The following is a 26722-nucleotide window of genomic DNA, read 5'->3' as shown; positions in this document are numbered from 1 at the left end:
AGACAAAAGACCATTTTTCTCTCTAATATATCTCTGTCCAATTACAGACTGCTAGAGTTTTCACTTGGTTGCTTTCTCTTAGTCATGTTTGTGCACCATCACTTTTATTGCTTTAGGAAGTGGTATATGGTTCTAAGATCTCACTTCCTTATGGACTCAGCAGGGTGGATGAAGAACCTGAAGCCTGGAAAAGAATGTGTGGTACTCATATTCCGAAAGAGAGAAATTGAAGAGGTCATGACTTTAGATCCATTAGTACAACACCCATCTTTTGGAAAAGTACTGAAAAGAATAATCAGACTACCTCTCTAGGGGCCAGAGTTTTATTTGGTACAGGTATGATCCATGAACTAAACAGTGAACCAGACGTATACTCATTAAGTATTCTGGTGACATCAAACCAGAACTCTCTGTGTCATAGAAGATGGGATATATCTAAATTTATCCTGACAAACTGGAAAAAATAGAACGACATTCACTAAAGACAAATATAAGATGTGAAATACAGACAAGAATAATCAATAAAACAAATACAGAATATATAACAGTAGGGATGAATGACTCAAGATGATAACACCACTGATATGCCAAGTTTTTGTGGAAAAGGCAAAGAACACTGTGGGTACGGACTACAAAAATCCTTTTGCTCTGCTCAGCACGAATGAAACATCCAGCTGGACATCAGTGTCCATTTGAGGGCACTGCAAATGGACAGAGACCAAAGAAAACAAGTTCAGATGTGACTAACATGAAGCAGCAATGGAGAAGTAAGACTGGAAAAAAAATAAAAATCAACATATGTTAATCTAAAAAAGAACACTAAGAAACACAGGATAATAATCTCAAAATATGCACAATATTCCTTTAAAGGAAGGGGTTTAAAAAAATTAAATCTACCCTCCAAGTCTATGGGAGATAGCACGATAACGATTTGGTTTCAATTTCAGAGGAAGATTCAAGACATATAAGAAAACATTTTCTACTACTGAGGCCAATAGACTAGAAAAGACCAAAGCAGCAGAAATACATGGAGTTTGAACTACTGCAGGTTTCTAAAAAAAAAACCATTAGATAAGCACTGAGAAAGAACAACATGTATATAATTGAACCTTCTCTGAAGTCAGAGAATATGGAACATGGAATCATGGAATGGTTTGTGTTGGAAGGGACCTTAAAGATCATCCAGTTCCAACCCCCCTGCCATGGGGACACCTCCCACCAGACCAGGCTGCTCAAAGCCCCATCCAGCCTGGCCTTGAACACTTCCATGTCCTCAGTAATCAGGTCTCCCGTTTCCTTCCAGAGAAGGCCCACATTTTCCTTAGTCTTCCTTTTGTCACTGACATACCTATACCAAGTTGTTCTATTTGGCCTTGACGTCCCTGGCCAGATTTAATTCTGTCTGGGCTTTAGCTTTCCTAACCTGATCCCTGGCTACTTGGACATGTTCTCTGTATTCCCCCGCGACTCCCTGTCCTTGCTTGCACCCTCTGTGGGCGTCCTTTTTCTCTTTGAGTCTGTCCAGGAGCAACTTGTTCATCCACGTAGGCCTCATTTCTATTTTCCATAGTCTCCTAAGAGAACAGCTTTTGCCAAAACTAAACCAGTGCTGATGGGATTGCCACATATGTGTAAGAATTTTTGATCTCAGTAAATAGGAAGTAACCTTTCTTATTTAGGTATTTAAAAGGAAAAGTCCGTAAGAATGTTTTCAGACTTTCCATTTCATCATCTATCAGACTCTGCTTGTATTGTGGGCACTTTTCATTTCATCTTCATTCTTTGTAAGAAAAGCAAAGGCTTATAGAAAAAATAAACTCAATCCCAAGAAAAATAACTTCTTTTTTGCTAATAAAATCATCAAAGAATATAGAAGCCACAGTAGACCAATGAGATTAAATTTATCAAACAGAAAACATCATAAAATAAATAAAAATATAGCTAAAAGGAGGTTCAGTTTGCTCCTTTCATTCATTGTGTCATTTCTGGCAAAGTCAGGGAAACTTTTTAGAGAACATTTTCCTATCTGAAGTCTTTGACAGTTATCCTCTGAAAACAATATCCTTAAAAATGCTTTACATTACATGTGTAATAACCAGTAAGTCTCCTCTTCCAGACTCTGTTCAGTTGTTATGAAGCGCGCTGAAGTCACCCTGTAGCTTATAGAACTTCTTATCCCTAATAAAGTCACTGGTTTAAGATCTCTGCCAAAAAAACCCCTCTGATATTTTGCATTAAATTTATGTTAATAACTGATATTTTATAACGGCTTTTTTTTTTATTGTTGTCTTATTTTTCCTAAGCGGCATTGCTAAATTTCCCAAGGGAGGCCGCAGGAGATCCAGGTGCTGAGGAAACACATTGGATGAATAAACGGACACCAGGCTGGAGATCCTGTCTGAAAGCCAGACGAGTTGCAGAATGCTCGCAGGGAAGCTGATGTGACAGGCCCGTAGGAAACCATCCTCAGTTTTCTCTTATCAGCCCCCTTTAACACTGAGCTACAGAAGTTACGTTTAGCATTGCAGGGCAATGGAAAACCAGTGACAAAGATACGAGCATTCTTTTTGTGCTAAAAAAAAAATAATAATAAATCAATGTACAAATACCGTTTAAGGAAAACTATGTTGCTCTTTTGGAAAGCTTTCTGCAGGTATTTTATGGTACTTTGAACAAAATGAAGAATCCTTTAAAATGTATTAAACGGACTCATTTTTCAAACATACAAGGTCGGCTGATTTCTGCAGTTGTTAACAATTTTAATAGAAGCAGGTGCAAATCATGGGTGCCGTGAATGTACGTTTATGAAATGGCTGGATTTGGGTCGAGCCCGACCACTGACTGTACACAAAGTTAGCAGAATTGTATTGGAAAACACAAAACTTTTGCATCTTCATACATGTGCAAGCACACTTTTGTAAAGGTTATCAAAAATTTAAAATTATGTCATCAATTATTTCAAGCCCAGGCAACAAGGTCATTTATATTTTAATGTTTAGCAGAAGTTCTCCGCTCAGTCAGGTCTTCGGTGGCTTTGTGGGGTTTTTTTTTGTGTCTTTATTTTTCTTTAATCATTTCACCTCTTTCTCTGTAGGGAATGCAGAATCTCACAGTCTGCGTTACAGAAATAAATACTTTGCAAGTCTGGAATACAGGTTGACTGTGGCATGTAATTAATTACTGCTAATAAGGAACAAAACACATATGGTGGCATCAATTTTCCTTTAGAGGGAGGAATGGTATAAATATTTACCATAGCCAGTCAGTATGATGTGAAAACAATTTCACATAATTTGGCTTTTCTTTGACTCTATTTACCATACCATGTGCACGGTTTAAAATTATTTTCACACCTCCAAATAATTAATTGATTGGTGTAGCGCTACGTTTCAAGGAATTTGGAAAATGGTTTTGACTATAAAAGTCAGATTTTTACGTATAGGTTTAGTTAGGTAAGTCTTTAAAACACATCCTTTGCCCCTTATACAGAAAGCCAATTCAGGTGTTTCCCAGACAGAAACGCTTTCTTGAAACGAGTCTTTGGAAGAAAAAACCCAAACCATTATTTATAACCTGCCTCCGTCTTTGCTGCTTCCTGATGCCCCTCATCTCCCAGCCCTGCACTTGTCCTCTCAGACGTCCTCAGTTTGATGTTATTGCTTGGGCACCTGGTGGCTCTAAACATGTGGAGAGGTCTAAGGACCCCCCAGAGTCACAGGCAAGTACTTTACCGGTGTAAATACCCGCCTCGATGGCTACGCTTCAGGAACCCAACTGTGTATCCAACCGGAGCAGACATGGTTTGCTCTTGAGAGGAAGGTGCCTAATTCTAAACCGTCCAGCTCATGATTAGACCACGAACAGAATACTTATTAGCAATTGCCTAATTTTTTGTAAGGCAAATGCGATTTACTTGCTTATTTAAGTTTAAATTCTACTATGGAACAAAGATCGAGTACATTGCTAGGCCAGGCTCAGTTAGCTGTTGCTCACATTTGAACTTTTATTTTTTCGGGGATTGTCTATCAATATATTTTATCTCAGAATTTAAATGACAAAAGGGAAAACAAATTAAGCAGTCGATTAAATTCATAATTCTGAAACTCTGAAGCAGAATCCTTAGAAATTCATCACAAAAAAGGTAAACAAAGATATGCCGAAGCTGTAACAGTGAACCATTCTCACCTCTTATATTTAAAAGAACAGTGATTTCAAAAATACGAGATACTTCTATAAACTGATAGTGAAATTTATTGCCGGATCTATTTTTCTTCATCTCATAATCCTATCAGACACAAACATATTTATGCATTTCATGAATAAAAAAACCCACAAATTATTTTTAATTCTCTTCTAATTTAGTAAAACATATGACTTCTTTAGGTCAGTACAGCCAAATGATGGGAAGACATTTAATGAAGGAGTAGTAATTCGAAAACAAGTGGTTATGAATGCCTGAAACAAACGTAGGCCTTGATCTAGCAAAGCATTTAAAGTTAAGAGCACTTCACTGCATCAGGGTTTTAGGACCATAATTAAATTATAGTAATTAAGAGTGGACTCATTCAGAAGTATTAAGTACCTACTTACAAAGGCAGCTATAAAATTAAGAAGCTTGAGTGACGATTTTTATTAATCATTCCTTATTTTTCTCATTACAATACAAAGCAACTTTTGTCAGCTCTTTAAGGCTACTACGCTGCGTGGTTTAAGGGACTGAAGCCCAACAAAGAGACAGGAGCTCAAATTCTGATCTCAGTAGAGACACCGACAACCTCTATAGCCTTGAGCGCATCACGTTAACTTCTGTGACCCTCACTGCTTACCTGTCATATGGCATTATATGACACGCAAAGACAGAAAAATATAGAGATATTTACACCACATAATTAATCAGCTCGATTATAAACCACTTTGAAAACATAAGAAGAGTAAATACATGCCAAATACGACGAACTCATGTTTTATTTACTCCCACTTGTTAAGTTACTGTCACATATTGTGAAAAGTAGATACAATTTACCAATTCACTGGAGTATTAAAGGAGAAAGCTGTCTTTTCCCCCCACCTTTCATCTTCCTCTCCCACTTAATCCCCACAGCTCTAGTCCTTGACAATAATAGTTACCAGAATTTAAGAACTAGTTTCTCGATGTTGATTATGCAAAACAAAAAGCAAACAAAAAACCCCCCTAACTTACTTCATGTAGATCTTCACAATTAATTCCACCACAGAAAGCAATAGTTTAATGGGCACAGACAGAAGGATTCCCTCATGCCCTTTGGAAATCTAATATGAAGTTTGCATCCCTCTGGTGAACTGCTATGAGAAGCTTGCAACGCTCAGAGCTACGCAGAGAACAGAATTCCCTAAAGTCCTCCGCAAGGCTCGCAGACAACGTAAGGTTTCACGGGGTGGGAACCCAGTGGGAAGGGGGGGAAGGGTAGAATCCTGTAATGTGACAGTAACGAGGAGCCAGGAGATTATCATGGACACTGTTCATGCTCTGTGCTGGCAGAAGACTATCCATCCACCATTTTGGTCTTTTATCAGAAAGAATCAGAGCCTCACAAAACAGCCTCAAAAGCAACAATAACATGAAATCTGCTTACTTTCTAGTCTCAAAGCAACTTGAGGTGAAATACCACCTGCTCGTGCCCAAGCCTGGCAGCATCTCTCTGATCAGACATTTTAAAAATTTTCCACTCTGTACCAAATGGCTTCTATTCCATCCAGTATTTCTTACTTCAGACCTGAAACACACACACACACAAAACAGCACGCTGAACCTACCCTTTCCCACATCTATGTGATTATTTAGGAGGACGTCATAAGTTTGCTCTTCCCTTTTACTCATAAATCAAATTTCCTTTAGCCATAAAAAAGACCAACGAATAAACCTGACAAAAATATTTCTGACTAGACATAAAGGATATATCAAATTAGCAAATCAGGCAGTCACATCCAGAACTGCACATGGTCAATAGGCGTTTCAGGAATTTGCATGTGCAGTTCCCAGTATGTGGGACTTTGGAATCAACACAATTCAATTGAAATACACAATTCATTAACATCATCCATCTAAAGTTCTCAAAGCATTTTCAATTACACTAGTTAATAATTTCCCTAAAAAGCAAGTAACATATTCCCTATTTTGCAAGTAAGTGCATTCAGAGCAGAGCTCACCCTACATAACTTGGGGCCTACATCTAGGCTGGTGGCCCTAGTGTTCCCTCATAATCAAGAACTATGTCTATTCAATGTAGGTCAAGGAGTTTAAGGCATGATTCAAGTGATCAAATGTAGACGTAGTCTTTAGAAGATGTATTTCCTAGAGTCTCCAAGGATTAGAAATGGAGCCTTCAGTGCAGACATCCATATCCAGTCAGAGGAGACACACTTCTATTCACATTCACTGGAAGCATTGCCTCCGTTATAACACAAGTAAACTCCCTCCCCTCCACCGCAAACCCCCGATGTTTCTATCTACACCTTCAGCACTGAATTGACATAGTTTACTGAACTAGCATCAGGAGAAGGTGGATTTCACTTTACGTGTGCCAGGGACTTGCCCAGACAGCCTTTCCCATTTGGTCACTTCTTCGTGCTCGTGTTTTCCTTCTCTGCTTCTGTAAGCTCTTTCCAGGTGGGCAGTTTAGGGTAGGAGTGTTCCCTTGCTGAGCATTACTGCACAACCTTGCACGATTCAGATCCATTTTTGGGATCACTGCATATTAGCAGCATGAAAACAAGTAGACGGTAGTACTGAACTACCTCAGCCAAAGAAAACAAGCTTTCCACCCAGGCAAGTTTAGAAGCTATAATTTTTTTCTCATATTCAAACTAGCAATTACAGCTAAACTGAATTTGAAGAAAAAAATGTATTATTTTTGTTAATGCTAGCTGGTATTAAAATTTCACTGCACAGATATATAATATGCCTAGACTTTATCTCCAAACCCTTAGATTGTGTCTTATGATGACCAGAAATAAATGTTCCTGAAAAACCTTGGAATTAGCCTGAGCATGAAAAAAAAAGAGAAAGAAAGAAAAAAATTAAAAAACCACACAAATCACACTGCATATTTTAAACGGCCTACGTTATTCAATCTTTACAGTACTGTGCATACAATAGAGAGAGTTAAATACTTCCAGAAGGCAATTTGGACCTCACGTTGAGATGAATTACTTTGTAAGTAATTCTAGCTCTAGTCATTTTGAAGATGACTACTTATCTTCATCCTTTAGCCAGAAATAAAAACACTACTCAATTAGCAGCCTCCAGTCAGGTGACCTCAATCTCTCTCTTCCTTTTTTAACAGGGATTAACTTCTCCCTCCGTTAACAAGGGCTTGATGCACTTCAGCAAAATGTCTGTATGTTCTTTTTTTTTTCCCCTGTCTCCCCCCACCTCCTTTTATTTTAAAAATTTTTTAAATGCTAGCTAGACTGGGTAGTCATTTGGATTGTATAAACCACAAACATTTTTTTCTAGACACTTCAGTTTTGATAAAGACATTTCATCATATAGCAGGAATTTGGATCCAGAGACCTGAGGAACATTCCATTGCTCAAGCTTATCACAAACACAAAAAATTTGCTTTAAGGGTTGACGATCGTAGAATCATAGAATGGTTTGGGTTGGAAGGAACCTTTAAAGGTCATCTAGTCCAATTCCCCTGCAATGAGCAGGGAGTCCTTCAACTCGATCAGGTTTCTCAGAGCCCTGTCCAACCTGACCTTGAATGTTTTCCAGGGATGGGGCATCTACCACCTCTCTCTGGGCAACCTGGGCCAGTGTGTCACCACCCTCATTGTAAAAAAATTTTTCCTTAAATGTAGTCTGAATCTACCCTCTTTTACTTTAAAACCATTACTCCTTGTCCTACCACTAAAAAGTCTGTCCCCGTCTTTCTTATAAGCCTCCTTTAGGTCTTGAAAAGGCCTTCTCTTCTCCAGGCTGAACCCCCCAGCTCTCTCAGCCTGTCCTCACAGCAGAGGGGCTCCAGCCCCCTCATCATTTCTGCGGCCTCCTCTGGACCCGCACCAACAGGTCCCTGTCTTTCTTGCACAATAAATGGCATTGCCCTGGAGGACTGCTAATCAAAGAAAAAACAAGAGCCATCTGTAAAATATTCTATTGTTCAGTTAGAAAGATGAAAAATGGAATAGGGCAACAGACTTTGATCACCATCAGGAAATTAGAACGCTGCTCTTTATGTGAGCATGTAAATACAGATAGTCATAAACTAAATACTTTCCACTGCTTTTCTCTATTTAAAAACAAAGGCAACTTTTTAGGCTTTGAATCTTCTCTTCCTTGCGAGAGTAATTTAACAAAAAACACTGTGCCTGTTATAGAGGTTTGCAAAAAAAAAAAAAAAATAGCAACCAAAATAGATGATATTTCTGAAATTGCATTACGCTATTATGTCTGTCTTTGGTGCTTTGAGCTCTTTTTGGTATCTTGAGAAGGAAATGATTCCTTAGAACTACAGTAATAAAGGCAGTTATCATACTCCCACATTACTTCAATACTATATTAACTTTAATAGTTTAGGTATAGTGAAATAAAACTTACCTTAAAAATCAAATCCTTTTTCCCATAACGAAGCTCTTTCAGCTGGGCTTGGATCTTTTTTGACTGAAAGTAAGGGTAATAAAATCAGGGTGTTTTTAATTTTAAATATTTACTTTTAAGAACAGAAAAAAAAAAAAAAAGGGAGTAAGTTCTGACAGCAGCAGAAACTAGATCGGCTTTAAAATGCAGAAAAAATAATCAAAACCAAAGTCAGTTTCTTTTCCAGGGTAGCATTTCTAAACCAGGCAAAAGTACCAAGGAAAACGTAAAATGGCACTCACCTGAAGAACACACACGAGTTAGTACTACTGTGGATAACCGTTTGGCCTACACATTGTAGACATGAGCTGTTACTAATGCTTTCCATGGAGCGTAACTGAAGGCACCACCTTCAAAGAATCTTCTTTTTCTTAGAGGGAGCTTTCATAGTGTCGCATAGCTGCTGCTTTGTAATGTCCACGGAGCTCCAGAAAGTATCGAAATGAACTAGGATCACAGTTTGTGACCATGTCCTCTAAAATGGGCATATTTATGCTGATCTGTATCAGCTTAGGCTGATATTTATTTTAAATATTATTAAATTCATCCTTAAAATAATTTTAAGCAACGGTCTATACATTCTTTTGCTTATTTAACCAAAATATAATAGAAATATTTTATATATGTTACACACAACTATTTCACTCTTTATCTAAGAATTTTGTTTAAAAAATAATTTATATTTCATCAAATCCACAGTCTGAACCAATATTCAATAAGCTTTCTCACATTACTTAATAGCAAATGTTTAGAACTCCTTGGAATGGATTAGAACTCTATTCCACGTTCACTGAAACAGCATATCCATAAACACAACATATTACGGATGGTAGCGTTATCTTCTGTAGATTGGAGCTTTTAGAAATCTTTTAGAAAGATTTGACGTCTCTCCAATTGGTGCAGGCCAATTCAGTGACAGACTTTTGGGAAGGATAAATGAATCTAAAGGTAAAATTTTAGCACTTGCTTTAAATATTTAAGAACTAAGGCAAAATTGGTTACTGCAGTCCGTCAAATCTGAAACAAATAGCCAAGATCAGTTCAGTTCACTTCTTTCTTCTGTAACTACACCTGCTGTTATTTCATCCACGCAGCAGAACGTGCCAATTGCCTACGCACAATTGCCCTCTCTTCCGATCCGGACAATGCAATCGGTAGAGCTATGGAATATATTCCTCATCAAGCAGACCAATGAGAAAACCTTAACCAACTTTAATTGTTCTAGGAGTTGTGTTTAAGAAAATATACTGTGCCTGTCCCATACAAGGTATCCAAACTGGCTATAGAGGAATCTAAGAGTTACGATTAAGATATCACTCATTCACCAAATCACAGACCTGCGATGAAATTAAGTTCTGGAGCTAAACGTATTCAGTGAGTAATATAAGTGACTCAAAATCATGTATATGCCCTGTAATTCTTTGTGATCAAATTTTCTTGTTTTATGGCTTTTCTATGCTACTAGGGAGAGGACTTACAAAACTGAGACCATTTGGTGCAGTCAGCCAGATAAGACCATCATGAGACACAGGCTGATAGCCGTCTCTAAACTGCAGCATCTGGGAATATTTCCCTGGCACGTGTCCTTTTCTGTGTCTTGGGAAGTCTGAGGTTTGCACCACCCTGCCTTCCTTCCTCCAGGGGTCTGAATTCCTGGAGACGAAAAGCCAGCCGTATAAACTGTATAGGATCACAAACATCCTCCCAGACGTGCAACTGGACAAGGAATCACAGGGCACACTAAAACCCTTTGTGTGCACCCTGAGAGAGCAGAACGGAGCAGGAGCTTCCTGGTAGGCGATTCTATCCATGAAGGGTATTTGATTTAATAACTAAAAGAATACTGATTCCACACACTCATTCTGCTTGGTGAATATAGTACTTAATTAAAGAGCAGAAAACACACTGCGTTTCTCTGGCTGACACCACCTAACTGGCAAACCAACAACAAAAAAGGGTGCTCCAGAAGCATCTTTGCTTGTTCCAATGGCACTAACCCACTTAAAAAGGCAGAAATTTGCCAGGATGATTCATAAAGTCTGAGATTCCTAAGGTTTAACATACACTCACAATCTGCTGCCTTGAGAGTTAACTGGCTTATGTTTAGTTTCCTGAAATTCTCTGACAGCAAGGCTCGTCACACTACACTAAATTTAATTTAATCTTAGGCTTCGCCCTTAGTTTTAAAGACATTTATGTTTTAAATATTAAAGGAGACATAATCAGGGAAAAGATCTTCAAGTTAATTACCGAACAGTCAAGATGTTATGCAGCTAGGAAAAACAAACTTGAAAAAGAGAGGAAAACGAAAGCTGTGTTGCACACACTGCCAGTTTTTTTTGCAGTAAACAAGGGAAGAAAATATATTTGTATTCATATACTGTGGCACATTTGAAAGCAAGAATGGTGATACAGGAAGATAACACAGATTTTGACAAGGTAGCAAAAAAAAACCCAAACAAACAAAACCGTATTATTTCCTACCATTGAGGATTTCTCAGAAACAGTGCTGCTTGCAGATCTTCAGTTAAGGTAAATAGCTAGTATAACTAGAAATCGCTATTTTGACCTCGTAAGTTTTGACCTCGAAGTTAAAAAGTAGAGTCTTTAGTGAAGAAAACACATTTGACCATAATTATGAAAATTTTGGTCAAGAAGAAAAGCATTGGGCTTTTCTTTCATTCTGGCAAGGTGCAATGACATCCGCAGAAGTTATATATGCAAAAAGCCATGACTAAAGTCATGCAAATGAGTAAATCAGATTCATATATAGTAATATCCTCTTTCAAGAAAAGTTAAATCGCTAAAGGGACTGCTCGCGTGAATGCATTTACTTGTACGTTTATGTATTTGCAAAAAAAACAGGGCTTTTGTATCATCAAAGATCTTTGCTAGCTCGCTCTTCGGTAGATTTCTTTCCCTGCCTTTTATAAAGTGACCCTTTTTACCTTGAGGTAATGAGACATTCTAGAAATCAATAATAATAAAGCTTTCCTCTCTGTATAAATTATTTTTTAAAAGGCATCTAGCTATTCCCGTCTTATTCTAGGCACGGAGATCAGGGAAAGGAAATCAGTTTTATATACGTTACAGATGAATAATATACATCTACAGACCTATATATACTTTTCACAAGAATGCCGCAACTTTATTTAATTTGTCTAAAACTTGAGTTTGCAGCTTGCTTTCTAATACATTTGAGTTGCTTTGAGTGACGTCCCAGAAATCAGTTGAGATGAGAGCGCTTTAGGAACGCTCACCGTCCACAGATAATATATAACCTACACCAGAACCTCAGCAGAAAAGACTTTGACACAAGCTTCTTTGGGGTTTGTTAGATTTAGAACAGAGAGGAACCTTACTTACCTCTTCTGCATGAATACCACAAAGCTTGTTTCCTGACAGGAGCTTGTTTTTGAGGCTTTTGTTCTGAGAGAGGGGAAAAAAAAAAAAATAAATAGACTTTTATTACTGAGAGTCGCTGAAATATTAACGGACATTTTAAATGTTTGATCATACCGGTTTTATTTTATACATGGATAACACCTTCAAGCCACCAGCAAAGACACAGATAAGAAGACAAGACAGATGCATCGTGGCACAATATCGTCTCTTACGGAATTCTAAAAGGCTATGACTTCACATTAAAACCTGCTTTCACGGAACAGGATGGCACATAGAAACCTCCCAAAACACTCCAGCAGCTGGAGGCAATTTAGGTTGGATATGCCGGGGTAAAATAGGAAAGAAAGAACCCTCTAATCCTTACCTGGTGTCAATTGCATAGCTCAATATCATTTTCAGTAAATCATTATAACAACTGAGTAATAGGGCCAAGATATCATCACTCGACCTTGATGATCAAATTCATGGGGTTTTTTTTTTGCTAAATTTCATCATTGAAAACTGCAAGTAATCAAAAACTTTAGAAGGTGAGCTCCCTTATAGCATTTTCCCAACTCAATATGTTCTTTCATGTAGGAGTTTTAAATGTATTTCTTCTCATTTTCAGGGAAAATAATAAACTTGGATAAAATGAATTTTCAATGGTCTGGTAATTCTTTCTGCGCTCCTCACTCATATTAGCCCATAGTTGACAGTCAAGGGTAAAGATTTCTCTACAGTGTGAACACATTTCAAAACTGTTCAGAAACATAAGTATTCAATAAGCAGATCTTCAAGTGCTGGACATGACATGCTTACGCTAAAAAGAAATGAAAAGAACATGAAAACCAACTTCTCCTGTGCTAAGAAACTGTAAACATCCCTACAGAAACCTAGTCCATCGCATTTCAGGAGTGCACATTTATTACTGAATAGCGAAAGCTTTCTTGAATATTGTGCGCAAGAACAAGCTGGCCTTAGAGAAAAAAGGGTAATTCCATCCAGGACATCACTTCAAATTTAGGTCCACATCCCACTGAAAACACTGGAAGCTTTATTTCCAAAATTAGAAGCTTGTAGTTTTTCTTGAAAAAACCTCTCTCATTCAAGCAAATGCAAAGGAACTAAAATTCCATTTGAACCCTCCTTTGCACAATTCCAAAATAAGGAGAAGATACAACGTCATTTCACACGTTTTGCTGTTGCTACTACTGTGCACCAATACACATCGCTGCAGAAACAATAAATCTTTTCCAGCTCTTTGACACAGGTGCCCACCGTTCTGTAACGCAACTAAAAGGAATCAGGATGTTACTTGGAATGAGACAACCCAGATTCTGCCTCAGAAAACAGGATTTGCAAAGGGCTGGGTGCAGGGAGGGAGAACAAATGTTGTTCTCGTAAGTGTCACAGTTGATTACTTTTTGTTCTTTATTTGAAAATGATGTTGTAGCTCATCACAGAGCAGCGCCTTATTGTACTAACCACTGTAGACATACAGAAGACGACAACTGGCTCTGCACAAAGGGAACTGGGCAGCAGATACAAGAAGAACAAAGACAAACCAAATAGAAAGCAAAGAGACGACGCAGACCCAGCACATCTACTGCTCACCAGGGGTGCATCTAAAGAGCTACGCTGTACTGTGGTCACGCAGCACATGTGGTTGGTTTCACGTAAAAGGTCAGCATCACCTCTTGGGGTGATGGCCAAACAGCTGTGCCAACGGCACTGCTTAATTAAGGAAATGCACTTAATTAACACAGGGAGTCAAGTCATCACTTTCTTTGGACTAACTAGCTTCATTATCCTCCACTCCCCCTCAACCTGGCCATGGCTGGCTTAAGTAACAGACTCTACTCGTATTTCGTAACCAAAGTAAGAATGAGTTGTAATCCTTAAATTTTTACTCATTTATGTTCCTTTGGCCAAGCACGAGCTGCTATAAGAAATACTTCTGTTAATACGTTAACAGTTCGCAAGTAACTTCTATGCATGTTGCTTTGAGAAGCCCCTGCAGTAACCCAGAATGTGAAGAACTGAATGCCTACCCCTTTGAAAGGACACACATTTATTAGATGGCTCTCACGATTTCCAGTTTTTGTGACAAAGTAGCCTGGCAACAGAATATAGTTCAAAACCAAAACACGATGAAAATATTTTAAGTTAGGAGATGGACTCTGTTTTAGAGATTTAGGTAGGTTTAACGGGATTTACCAATACTGTCTCATTATCCAGTCTACTAGCAAAAAAACCCAGCCCAAGGTTACCAGCATGTAGGCAAAACAGACATGATTTAATCTGCACTTAGTGTTTTAGAAATAAGAGCAGGCATTAAATTATCAAGAGCATAATAAGCAGGAGCTTGTCAGAGGGAAATGACAACTTCTTGCTTACAATGTGAGCGTTTATGTTACTTAGCAAATAACATGTCACTGTCAAATTCAGCTTTGCGTCCTGATTAATAGCGATAATTTTCTATAGCAGAATGTGACGTTTACCAGTAAAAACATGTGAAGTATAATAGAGCCTGATTTGATCGAGATTCTGAATTAAATGCTTCAAAATGAAGGGTCCGATCAGGTACATATTCTGTAAATTTGCTAGAAAGGGGCTATTCAAAATCAGATTAATCCGTGAGATTTTTAGATTACAAATTCTTGTTGAGTCAGGAGAGAAGTTCTGACTTCTAAGTCATAGATAAGGATTCAAGATGACGCTTCTTATTTTCCTATTAAGGATCCTTCAAAGAACAACAACAAATAAGTTGAACTAATTTTACACAGTGAAATTCTAGTTCTGGTGAACTAGAACTTTACACAGTTTTTATTTCAAACATTTTATTTGTTATGAAGTACTTGAACGGAAAAGGTCTTGGACATTTCAAGTTTAAAAAGCAATAAAAGTTTAAGGAATGAATTAAGTATCTGTAAACACATCTTTAATAGCCTCTTTTAAAATTATATAGAATAATGGTTTTAATTAGACACGGCCTTTTAGATTTGGAGAAAGGATACCATTATATTCAAACTAAATAGGTATTTTAATGTATTTGAACATCTTGGAAAGCTTATAGTACAAACAGTTAGCTGGGGTAATCATATCATTAAGCCTAGTTACTGTAGCATCTAATTCTTAATTCACTAAATCTTTTAACTCATTTGCACTGGTAGTTTCAGTACATCCCTGAATTCAGGTGCAGAAAAGTGCTGTCAGTGGTTGCCACATGCAGGAATCTTGTTGTCACTTCCCATGCAGTCGATTCTTACTGTCCTGGAACCTACACTCAAGAAATGATACCAAACGTGAGCATGGCACGTGGCAGAGCCCTAGCACAGGCTGCCCAGAGAGGTGGGGGAGTCTCCGTCTCTGGAGACACTCCAAACCCGCCTGGACGCGTTCCTGTGCCACCTGCTCTGGGTGACCCTGCTCTGGCAGGGGGTTGGGCTGGGTGATCTCCAGAGGTCCCTTCCAACCCTACCATTCTGTGATTCTGTAGAGTGTCTATCAGTGTCCTCCAAAAAAGTGAGAGCTCTCAAGAACAACTTGTCAGATGCGTTAACGTATTCTTCACAGAGCTTCCATACTGAAAATAAAAAGCTTTCTGCCTCATTCCTAAATAGATTCGTCAGTCAGTCCTTGGGCATTTTTTTTCCCCTTTCCTCTTACACTGACATAACATTTGCATATTTTGTTTGAGTTCTGATTTTATTTTCAATATGTGAGATCAGGCTTAACAAAAGCTGAATTCAATACAAGAATATTGACAGTAACCCTATATTTAGGTTGCCTAAAGATCTCCCACTGATAGAAAAGCACACAGAAGGAGCTGTAGTGTCAAAGCTGCTTTCCCAGTCTGCCTTTGGAACGTGAAAGGAAAAAAAACCCCTTACTCACTCTATTCCTAACTTTCAAAAATAATCCCTTCACTTCTGTCATTTATTCTTCTGAATCTCTGAAGAGATGCGCTTGTATTTTACTACAAAAGCAGCAATCTCTACCATGACAGTCTGAGCACATCACTTCTACAGAGGAGGAGAGAGGGAAGAAAAATACAGAGAGGGGACTAGCTTTCTGTTCTCAGAAAACAATTACCATGACGCCATGGCCCTTTCTTTTCACAGAGAATTTTACTTATTTTTATCTCAATAAAATTCAGGTCTCCTTCCCTCTCCTATCTCCTTCTCTCTACAAGATCAATGCATAATGGCAGAAAGGTGTAACAGGGGGTTTTTTTTGTTTTTTTGTTTTGTTTTTTTTTAATTCCCATCTCCCTATTGTAAAACTTGGACAAAGACTTAAAAAGAAAAGCACAAACTATACACTTAAAAGCTCTTTAACAGTTCCACTTTTAGTTCCTTCCTTTTCTGCAAACTCATTTTATTACAATCATTAATTATATAGCTTCACATTGTATTTTTCATAATATCCCCTCTTCATTTAGCATACACAATAAACACCTCACGAGGCAAGAGTCACGGTTCATAGGCATGGTTAAATGTGACAAACTACAGGGGATTTATCATCATTGTAAATCTGAAGTTTTGGGCATTAACATTTATCTGACGTACCGACTACTCTACTTACAGAAGGGCAAAATTATGCCACTGACATAAAAGGCACAGATTTTCATATGTCATTTCTTGAAGTCAGGTTATCTTGACCTCTGGCCACACGGGTGAGTGCTTTAATACTCTTCTGTTTATGTTTCATCATTTGAAACACCAATATTACCTCTTTGAAACAGCATCAAGGTCTCGACCCAGGCTGAAAAAACTACACGATGTAGACACCGTCAGTCCAAAACAAGTTCAGTTTGCCTGCTAGCTTTTAAAGGCATGAGGACACAAAGCATGTTCAAGGAAAGAAAATCACTTGCTCTCTCAGAAAATTATTCCCAGCAATCAACTTCAATTCAGACATTTTATCTGAGGTCTGACAGCAGTTATTTGTTGTATACAAGATAAATTTTGGCTCTGCCTCCCCTTGATGAATAGCGCAAATCAAACCATGAGCTCCTGCTCATCATTGGAACATTTCTCTCTTATGGGCACCCTACTGAAAAAAAACCCACCATAAACCCAAGATCAAAAAAAACCTGGACTCTGCTCAGGAGGCGTGTCAGGGCCAATTGCCAAGATGAACTGTTTTCCATCTCCAAAGTGGTTCACTGCGCCCTTAGGAGAGAAATCAGAAGACAGCAGCAGACCAAAATCAAATATCTGGGCTTATCTGATATCACAATGTATCGGTACCCATTTTGCTTTGGATATTAGCTTTGTATTTCACATTTTATACAGCATGAAACGGTGCGACTGCTTTAGTCCCAGCAGGGTTGGCTCAGCCCTTCATCTTTCTGAGACAGATAAATTGAGTTTCCTGCATTCTACTATGTGAGGTTTTTCACATAAGACCTTAAGAACTGCAGTTCTACCTTTCCTTTATGGCCAGTGAAGACACTGTGACTTCTTGTAAGAGGAGGAGTTTGCCTTGATATCCTTGAGGATGTCTGAGTTTCTTTTCTCCGCAGTTTTTCAGTGCTCAAGAGTGCCCAGCAGTCTCTGCCCCATCAGCGTACTTTAGTACTGGTGATGCACATATGACCTGCGCGTTTTTCAGATCTGTCTGGACCTAAACTCTGGATCTAAAGCACCATTGTCCTTCTAGCTCTGGATTCCTGGGAAAAGCCCACTTTCACCATGCCCAGGGCTTCAGCCTCTCTATGCCCAGAAATGCCCTCCGACACCTCTGCCTGCGCCGTGTTTAGGAGGCACATCCAAGACCCAGAAGCTGACAGCCCAACCGGGTAACCCCGGCAAATACGTCACAAATGAAGCTGCCGTAAGCTTAGACATATTTGGACTTTTAATGACCTGTTTTGTTGGTTTGGGTTTTTTTCTGTGACCCGTTCCCCTGCCCTACACTCTTACACTACGGATAAAGGCTCACAAGGGCAAGCTTCCCCCAACAAACTGGATACGTTTCTTGCCCTCTGCAAATCTATCCCGTTTAACACTAGAAGCTACTATTTTTCCTCCCGCATTTCAGGTAGTCCAGCTGAGCTGAAGGAGCTTCTAAGCAACACACTATTTCAGCTTTTAGGGAGAATTTTGTGTTGGGTGCCACAGGTACAACTCTTTAGAAGCACACTATTTCCATGAATCCCCAGGCGTGCAGGGGGAGCCCAGACACCAACACAGTCTTCTAGTGAACTTTGGCTGTTTAGATGAGAAGTGCTGTGTCCGCAGCTTCTTCCAAACGTCAACCTGGAATAACTTGTGCTCCAGGGAAGCACGCAGAGAAAAGGAAGGGCAGAGTCAGGAAATATACCCAGGCATGTAGAGCTCCCTCCTGAGAAAAACAGGTTTTGTTAGTTAGTATCCCTTCTTCTTTGTGCGTATATGACATAATAAAAGAGTTGCTGTAACAATGACAGCACAATGTTGAATGAGCCAGACTAAGAAAATATAGAATAACAATAATAAAAGGAAAATTATATATTTGGACTATTAGGGTGGGGTTTTTTTTTTTCAATCTCTTTACCTCTTTCTCTAAATGTAAACATGAGAGGAAAATATACATATATATCTTGAAAGTCATAACAAGCTAACCCATTGCAGCATCTTGGATTGGATTGAGTATAGTCAGTAATTTTTGGTCACATTCCCACCTGATCATGCAAAAAACCTGGGAAATATGACACAGGAAAAAAATGCAGCACATGTTGAGATTTGACTCTGTCCTAAATATGGAACAGATCAGGGTGAAAACGCGAGCTTGCCTACCACTCGAAGGCAAGCAGCAGCTTCGAGGCAGTCAGAAGGTTTTCTATAACTAAAACACCACCTTTCTTCTCTTGGACAACAATATTGTTAGGCAAACACAAAGTCATCTTTGATCTAACCTTCCTCACATACATGCTCTTTTCTCAGAATCTTCATATACTTCAACGTTTTGATGGTTCCACGCAGAAAGCCTAAACACTGGCTTCTCCATAAAAGCTCCTCCCTACAAAAATTGATGGTTTAAATGGGACTTGTGCCTCCAAAGCACAGATCATTGACAGCCTGCTTGCATTGAAAATGTGCAATGTTAATGTTTAGTGACTTAATAGGAAGGTTTAATTCGCAGCCTTGTTGCCATCAGTATTAGTATTTGCATCACTCAACTGCCTAGATAGCCTGGTGCAGACCAAACCCCAGTCATCCATAGATATGCAGCTCTTCTTGTGTCCGAGACTTCATTCGAGAACACGGGTAAGCACAGGAGCACCAGAATAGCACGAGACTCTCCTCCCCTGCCTAAGATGAAGTGTTTAAGTGCTCTTCAAAGGCAGCTGGATGTAAGACGTCCTCCACCCTTGTTAGTCGCTGACAAGCCATCGGCATTCTGAGCAGGATTAGAGAACTGCTGCTGTGTTCCAAAACTTTAACGTTTTTACAGAATGAGTTAAGATGCTGATTTTCCACAGCAGTCTCTCCTATTAAAAACGTGCGATGGCATCTAAGGAATCAAGACACTTTAGGACTCAATTATTTATGGTTGTTATTAGAAACACTTGTGCTCTGAATTCAAGAGAAATTCATAATGCAGTTACTCAGTCACCAGCTATCGGGCAGTCTCTGGGACTAGCTCTTCTTCAGGTAAAAAAAATGGCTGAAAAGCTCTTTAAAAATTCTGATCAAATCAAAACCACTACTTTAAGTAATGACTACTGTATTTAAACTATTTGCACTGCCGTTTAAAGATGTGGGGTTTGCTTTTCATCCTTTTTAGCTTGTATTTTGAATTGCATGTCTCCAAGTCACAATAAGTTTTGCTCTACAGCTCTCAGCTAAGGTGAGATTTATTTCCTGCCCAGTTCCCGCAATTACAATCACTTGGAGAACGATGCCTACTCAGAACGCTGCAGTTCATTCATGGTGAACAGCCGTTTGGGAGCTATCCTCATTCCTTCTGTTTGCCAACTGGAATTTAGAGGCTTCACTATGACCTGTAAGAAGCTTCTCTCTCCCTGCTATCACCTCCACGTATGAATAAAATAAAAACCTAATGTCCAATCTGAACTTTCCCCGGCACAGCTTCATGCCATTTCCACGTGTAAATACATAAACATGAATAAAATGAAATTTAAAACCAAAGAGAATGGAGACAGATGATCTGCACCGTAAAGGGAAGTGTATAGTACACTGATACTTCTTTAATACTTGGGAACTTGCGTCACTCTTCCTTAGTCCAAAGCTTTTCTTCTTATCCGAAATAACTGAAATTTGGCAACATTTCACACTTGCTAAAACACGGACCTGAATGTTAATATTCAGCCAGAGTTTGCAAATAGGTACCCACGGACAAAAATGTTGTTTTTAGAAAAAATAAAGCAAGTTCCTGACTGACTATTATTGTTTATAGGGTTAGGATGCAATATCGAATGTTGATACACACAAGCTTTTCTATGCATGTCTAAAATAGTTCAGAAGGGAAAGAAAAATATCTCTTATCTCTCATCACTCATAAACAATGTATTTTTATGTTCCAGCAATGAATCATTGTACTGGACCGAGTATTCTTTTTTTCGAGGCTGTTTTTTGCTTTCGGATTGCAAGGGGTCGGGGCCATTTATTTTCCTTATCTCTGAGTAAAGATAGCTCATGACGGGAAGGTGGTACACAAAAATATTTATTGGACTGTTTTAATTTACCACTACACCTTTCTGTCATTTCAGCAGGACTTTGTTATGGGAAAGCAAATACCATTTCTGATTCTTTCCACGTCAGATATTCTAATTAAAAACATAGCAGCATATTAAATACAGAATCCCGTTTTACAGAACTTCTGTGTGAAATGAAGGGTAATTGCCTATGCCACGCAGGATTATCTAGAGAAGAAACCTGACAATTCTTTGATCTCTCCCTTTGGTAGAGGTGGCTGAGTGCCCGGGGGATGGTTTGTGGGATCAACAAAGCAGAACACCTAGTTAGGCAGAAGTTAGCCTGAAGCTCCTTCTTTTCATTTGCCTGACATTTGTGAACAGAATGGTGAAAAGAAGGTGGTGCTGCTGCGAGCTGCAGGTTAGTCTTAAAAAAAAAAAAAAAAACCACACAAAAAACCTCAGTGAGAGCTCTATTAAAGCAAGGCGACAGAAATGAAAAGAGCATGCTTCATGCGAGCAAACGTGTAAATAACAATAATCCACATACAAAATTCAGTCCTGACTTTCAAAAAACCCAAGCTCCTCTATCATTAGAAGAGTGAAGGGTCAAACTGGTTACATTCTGCTCCACAACTTCACTTTTTCTGCTGTACCAGCGGAAGGGCATGAAATGCTGCATTAAGCATATTTTAGATCCTTGCCCATTTGCATCCCAGAATTGTCAACATCTGTCTTAAAACGTAAATGGCATAGTTATGAAAGGAGAAGGGCAGGAGATGACTAAGGAATACATTTATGCTGCTCTCTGTGGAGCCATATCACTCAGGTTCGCTTTAATATTAATAGGCTCTGTCTCCTGAATTCTCTCAGTAGCAGCGCATTGAGTATTTGTTGTTACACAACTTTTTTGGCCAATACGTTTAATTTTTAAGAGGTTTTGCAAGTACAATCTACAGACATATAAAATATATATCAGCTGTTTTGAAGAAGGTACTACAGTATTTTTCAATCAGGAAATAGATATCCCTGAGGCAGTTTGACTGGCTTGATTCACGTATTAAACATATCCCCACCATGCTGTGCTCGTTCGATATACCGAGAGATAAGTACCTACGTAACAAGTACAAGATAATACCTTCTTCTTGCCTCTGACCTGGTATGGTCTACCCCCACTTATAGAATACAAAGTGATCTCCAGAAGTATAATAATTTTCATGCTAGAATATTTCATCACTTTCTAAAATATTATTTTAAATTCACAAATTCCATGCCGGCGTTATCACCCCTGCTCCAGGGTTTGGAAGGTGAGACTTTTGTAAGGGCAGAGTTCATACCAGGAGGCAACGCAATGCATCTTTGGAACAGACGAAATAGAAATGAGTTCACTTTCTCTTGTGCCTTGATAAGCAAATCATGGTAGCAATTTATCATAACCAGTAGATGTGTAAGAAAACCATAAGGCACACACATGTGTCTTCCAAACATCAGAAACGTAACCCAAACACGATCCACTGTCCTACTACATCAGTTGCAGGCAGCAACACAAGTTCTACTGATGTTTGAAGCTGGCAGGACGTGAAATACCTTCAGCCTTGAAGCATTAGTAGGGAGACTGTACTGTCTATAAGCAGCACGGAGTAAATCAGTAAATAGCTCACTTAATAATGCAAATGTAGTCACGGAACAGTTTGCATAGGTAATTAGGGGCATTCTTACTCTCCTGGCACAGAGCTCAATTAAAGATTAATGATGATTTGATTAATTTCCTAAAAGTCATTCCACAAGATGACAAGAAGTCAGGAGTAGGATCTAATTCAGAGGATCCAACACATTTTTTCAGCCATTAACACTTTTTCTTCAGGAATCAGTGACCTACCCATGATAGTGAACTTACCTTTTCATACCAGGATCCCTCCTCTTGGGAAGGAAGGAGGACGGGAGTATATCCTAATTTAAACTGTGCCATTTTCCCACGTTTTTGAAAAGTGTTTCCCCCCCGTTTAAGCTCAGTACAGCAATATACACATCTTCATATTGGCCTCCTAAGGGTTCTTATGAAAAAATAAAAAAAGGCTCTGAGCACAGCTTAAACTTCTTTGGTTTCTGAGAGCAAATAACATATATCTATAAACTAACTAAATATTTTTCAGAAAGAAATAAAAGCCAGTAAGAATATTTCAGTGAAAAACTGAAAAAGTTAAAGATCATCTTAGAAAAAGTTGAAGACAGTATTCCTTGGTACTTATAAGAGATTCTAGTCAACCAAGAGGACGTGGGACATTCTTCCTCTAAGGACATCTGGAATAGAAGGCAATCTGCCTGGTCATCTGCTAATCAATTCCTATTTCTAACAGAAGTATCTCCTTTTCGTTAATGCTGCCATGACTATGGACATGAGTGAATACCTCAAAGTCAAGGGAGGGTTTCAGTGAGACTTGTGGTCATGCTCTAAAATGGTAACAACTTCATATTACAAAATAAACATTTTCTTAGTCATTTTTAGAAGTATTTTATGTGATAATGCAAACTTCTTTGAAATTATTCCAACAAAACGTATTTGTCTGTAGATAAACTATCACTTTTTTCATTTGATGACTTGATTCGGTATCATTGTTCAGCAACACACAAAGGGAATTTCTTGATCGTTTACCTCAGACAATACATAAGTAAACAACAGAGGTTATACTATGTAACTGTGAAATTACACGGACCACAAGTCTGAATTACATTAAAAAGGACAAAGCCCCAAATATTTAAAGTATCAAAACACATGTGTTGGTTTCCACTCTCAATATCTACCCAACTGCCTATAACATTTGGCAAAAACTACCACCAAAATTTGGCAGTGAATGGTGCCTACAAAAGAAAAGCATATGCTTCCTTCTTCAGAAAAATACGTTATTAGTACTTCGCTATATCTTTTAATATACACTGAAAAGTAAGGCAGTATTCAGAAGTCTTTTCCGCTCTAACCAGACTGTTAGTCCTTACTGTTGTCTCCTGGCATCCTGCTTTTGTGCACATTCCAAATGTCATCTATTACTGATAATGTTCTCTGAACAGCTGCATTGATGTGCGAGCTGCAAAAAGTAATTTGCCTCAAAGTACTGGGGCCATTTACTGTATTTAAATGTCAAAAAAAAACCCCCAACATCTATAATTCTTGATGAACTTCACATTTTGTTCCATATTGTTTCTGCAACAAAACAAGATTCAGATTGCTTGACACCAAAACTTTCTCTAAACCTATTTTCATAAATTAGGTCATAATCAAGTCAGTTCAAATTACTATTAGCAATATACAACAGAACTTCAGCCATAAGTCCAGCTACTTTGCAATGTTCATCATGTTGAAATAGCGTCCCATAACCAGCATCTTCCCTTTCTTTGCCATACTTTCACCATCCCAAAGCAGAGAAATGGCAGAATATATTTCATTGTGATCCATTTTAACTGTCCTTTGATCATCTTTGATAAGTTTTGATAAGACCAGAAACCTTAAACTTTTAGGGAAATTTTCAAAATAAAAATACAACGTTTCAGCCAATCTACTAGACTAGCTTTACTGTGGTGACCTCTCAAGCATAAATGTACACTTTGCACTTTTGTAAATAGTAATGTCTGTAGTTACACTGAAATGGTGCAATGAAGACAAACAACGAATTAAAAGAAAGAACAAGCTTGGAATATCAAAGATATGTGTTCAACTCCGTACACAAACAGAAGGAGAGGCCAGATGGGAAAAGCTTTGCCTACCTTAACCTCACAGACCATGTGTTAGACAGATGTAAAGATCTGTACAGCCAAAACGTGTCAAGACAAAACATGTTTTTAAATAGAAAGCAACCATAGCCATGAATAATCTCAGGTGGAATTGCAATCTTACAATTACAGGCCGTATAAATTGCACGTTGTTTCCAAGGTATAATTTCAACAATGAAAGACGCGCACTTTCTGGAGGGAAGCCACCACTTGGTCAGATGGACTGGTGAACATTCCCAGGTACTTTATCTACCAGTGATGGCCTGCATATGCAGCTGCTCATAGTGACCATGAAAAGGAGTCTAGATTTTCCCCTGACATCCAAGTGATAGTCTAGATTTTCCCCTTGCGTCATCCACGTAAAGGCCATTTGGAAAGCGTGGCAAGACCTAGTAACAGAGAACAGAACATGCACATCAATGGAAGTTGTAGGATTTACTGAGCATTCACCTCCCGAAAACAGCCAGAATCTGTAAAGTAGGACTAAGGAATTATTCCCCCTACATCAGGTAGCAATGAAAAGACCTCGCTTTCAAGGCCTGACTTTGAAAGCTGTGTTAGAAAATTATTTAAAATCTTCTCTGAAGAAGTCTGAAAGGAACTGCATGATTTTACCTCTGCCCTTGAACGGCATCACAGTTTAAAATACTTAGAGCAGAAAGCATACTTGGGTAAACAACGCAGCCAGAAAAACAATGCTATGCTCTTACCTTCCGCGCTAGAGACTGCTCTGTCTTTTAAGCACAGGAGAGCAGTTTGCAGATGGAAACTTCATATAAATCTGTTATTCCTTAATTTAATCATTGCAAAAAAAAAAAATCAGTGTCAACTGTCAATACGTTATCACTCAAAATTCTGTCTCACTCAATAGGTTGATAAATGGTATCTACAAAATCTATTTGGCTGTGTTTTCTGTAGCTTAAGTGCAGTCTATGTACATTGGAAAGGTATTTTTAGGACTGGAAACATGCTTTATGAGAAACAGAGACTTGCTATTTTCTAGATTTATGATCTTTTTTATTTTGCTGGATAGAACATAGGCATATTAATCATAATAGCAATTATTTCGATATTGATTCAACTAAACCTTCACAGGACCTTTTATGCTAAAAATAGAACAAAAAAAGATCCATGGAGTAAGAAAGTGATAGCTCTTCACTTCTCAACACTATGAATGTGCATAAGGAATGTTTATGTTCCTGCTTGAGATTATCATGATACAAAATATTTTGCTGAACGTGGTAACCGATGCCTAAAATTACACTGGAATTAATGCCTGGTTGCACTTTCTCCAGATTCCTTCTGGATTCAGAACCAGGATGGGAAAACACTACTTGCTGATGGATTGGAAAAATTGAAGAAAGTTTATGCATCTGGAGAACTATCATAAATGCTTTAAAAACCTCACCTGGTTGGGACTAAAATGTTGCACACCTCAAAATAAAAAAAAAGGAAGGCAAATCTACCCTAAGACCGGTGAGGAAAACCAGAAGAGAATCAGGAAAACCAGAAGAGACTCGGACAGATAGTCTATCCTTTGAGGACTGCATCGGTACGTGCAATGTCAGTCAGGAGCTGAACACATCCCCTGCCCCCAGACATCAGTTAGCAGTGGCTGGCTAATCACATCAAGCACACACTGACACAGTAAGTGATGACAAAGCTGTGTATAAAACAAAACAAAACCGTAAGACCAAAAGGAGGAGAAGGGAAGTAATTAATTTGTCTGTCTGGTGATTTAAGGAGACTGCGCACCGGGTTCATCATTCCTGTGTAGAGCCTTGAATTAACGAACACTGAAATTTTCATGCAACTGCAGGAAATTTATGACCCAGCCTGAGATTCCAACTCTGGGAGTTGGCAAATGCAGCTGTAACTGTGGAGAACGTTGTTGTAGCGTTCCCCCAACATCAAAGGCTTCACAATCCTAAAGGCGTCTGGCTAGCTGAATAAAGTACCAGAAAATGCAGCAAAGCAAAAGAAATGACAAATACACATTATTTATCCCTACAATACATTAGGAAAACCCATGCGCGCACACAGAAGCAAAAGATATGAATGATGCCTCCTCTACAAAGGCTCTAGGGAGAGGTAAATGATGTAAAACAACCCAGTACTGTTTACTGCTCCCATAAGAGGAAAAAGCTTACACAGACAGCAAAAGGCCAAGCATGTCAACTACGTGCTCATTAGGTGCAGATTCTGGAGTGACGTGAAAACAGTGAAATAAGCTAGTAAGAGTCAAGAAAAAGCAATAAGCACAAAACCAGTGCGAGAGATCCATCTTCTCTTCAATATGGATCCCA

General features: G+C 38.6%; 1 protein-coding gene across 1 annotated transcript in view; it reads right to left on the bottom strand.

The window, feature by feature from the left end:
* LUZP2 (leucine zipper protein 2) overlaps positions 1-26722 on the bottom strand; it is a 211625-nt gene that overhangs the window by 61322 nt on the left and 123581 nt on the right. The window contains exons 6-7 of the mRNA XM_054201466.1: positions 11987-12049; positions 8582-8644 (exon numbers count right to left, since the gene is read on the bottom strand). Of these exons, the coding sequence (XP_054057441.1) occupies positions 8582-8644; positions 11987-12049 (126 nt within the window). The remainder of the gene's footprint in view (positions 1-8581; positions 8645-11986; positions 12050-26722) is intronic.

Source organism: Rissa tridactyla, chromosome 4 (genome assembly GCF_028500815.1).
Source record: "Rissa tridactyla isolate bRisTri1 chromosome 4, bRisTri1.patW.cur.20221130, whole genome shotgun sequence".
In the NCBI taxonomy this organism is placed as follows: Eukaryota; Metazoa; Chordata; class Aves; order Charadriiformes; family Laridae; genus Rissa; species Rissa tridactyla.
The sequence above is the reverse complement of the archived record's forward strand: the minus strand, read 5'-3'. Positions and strand labels throughout refer to the sequence as shown.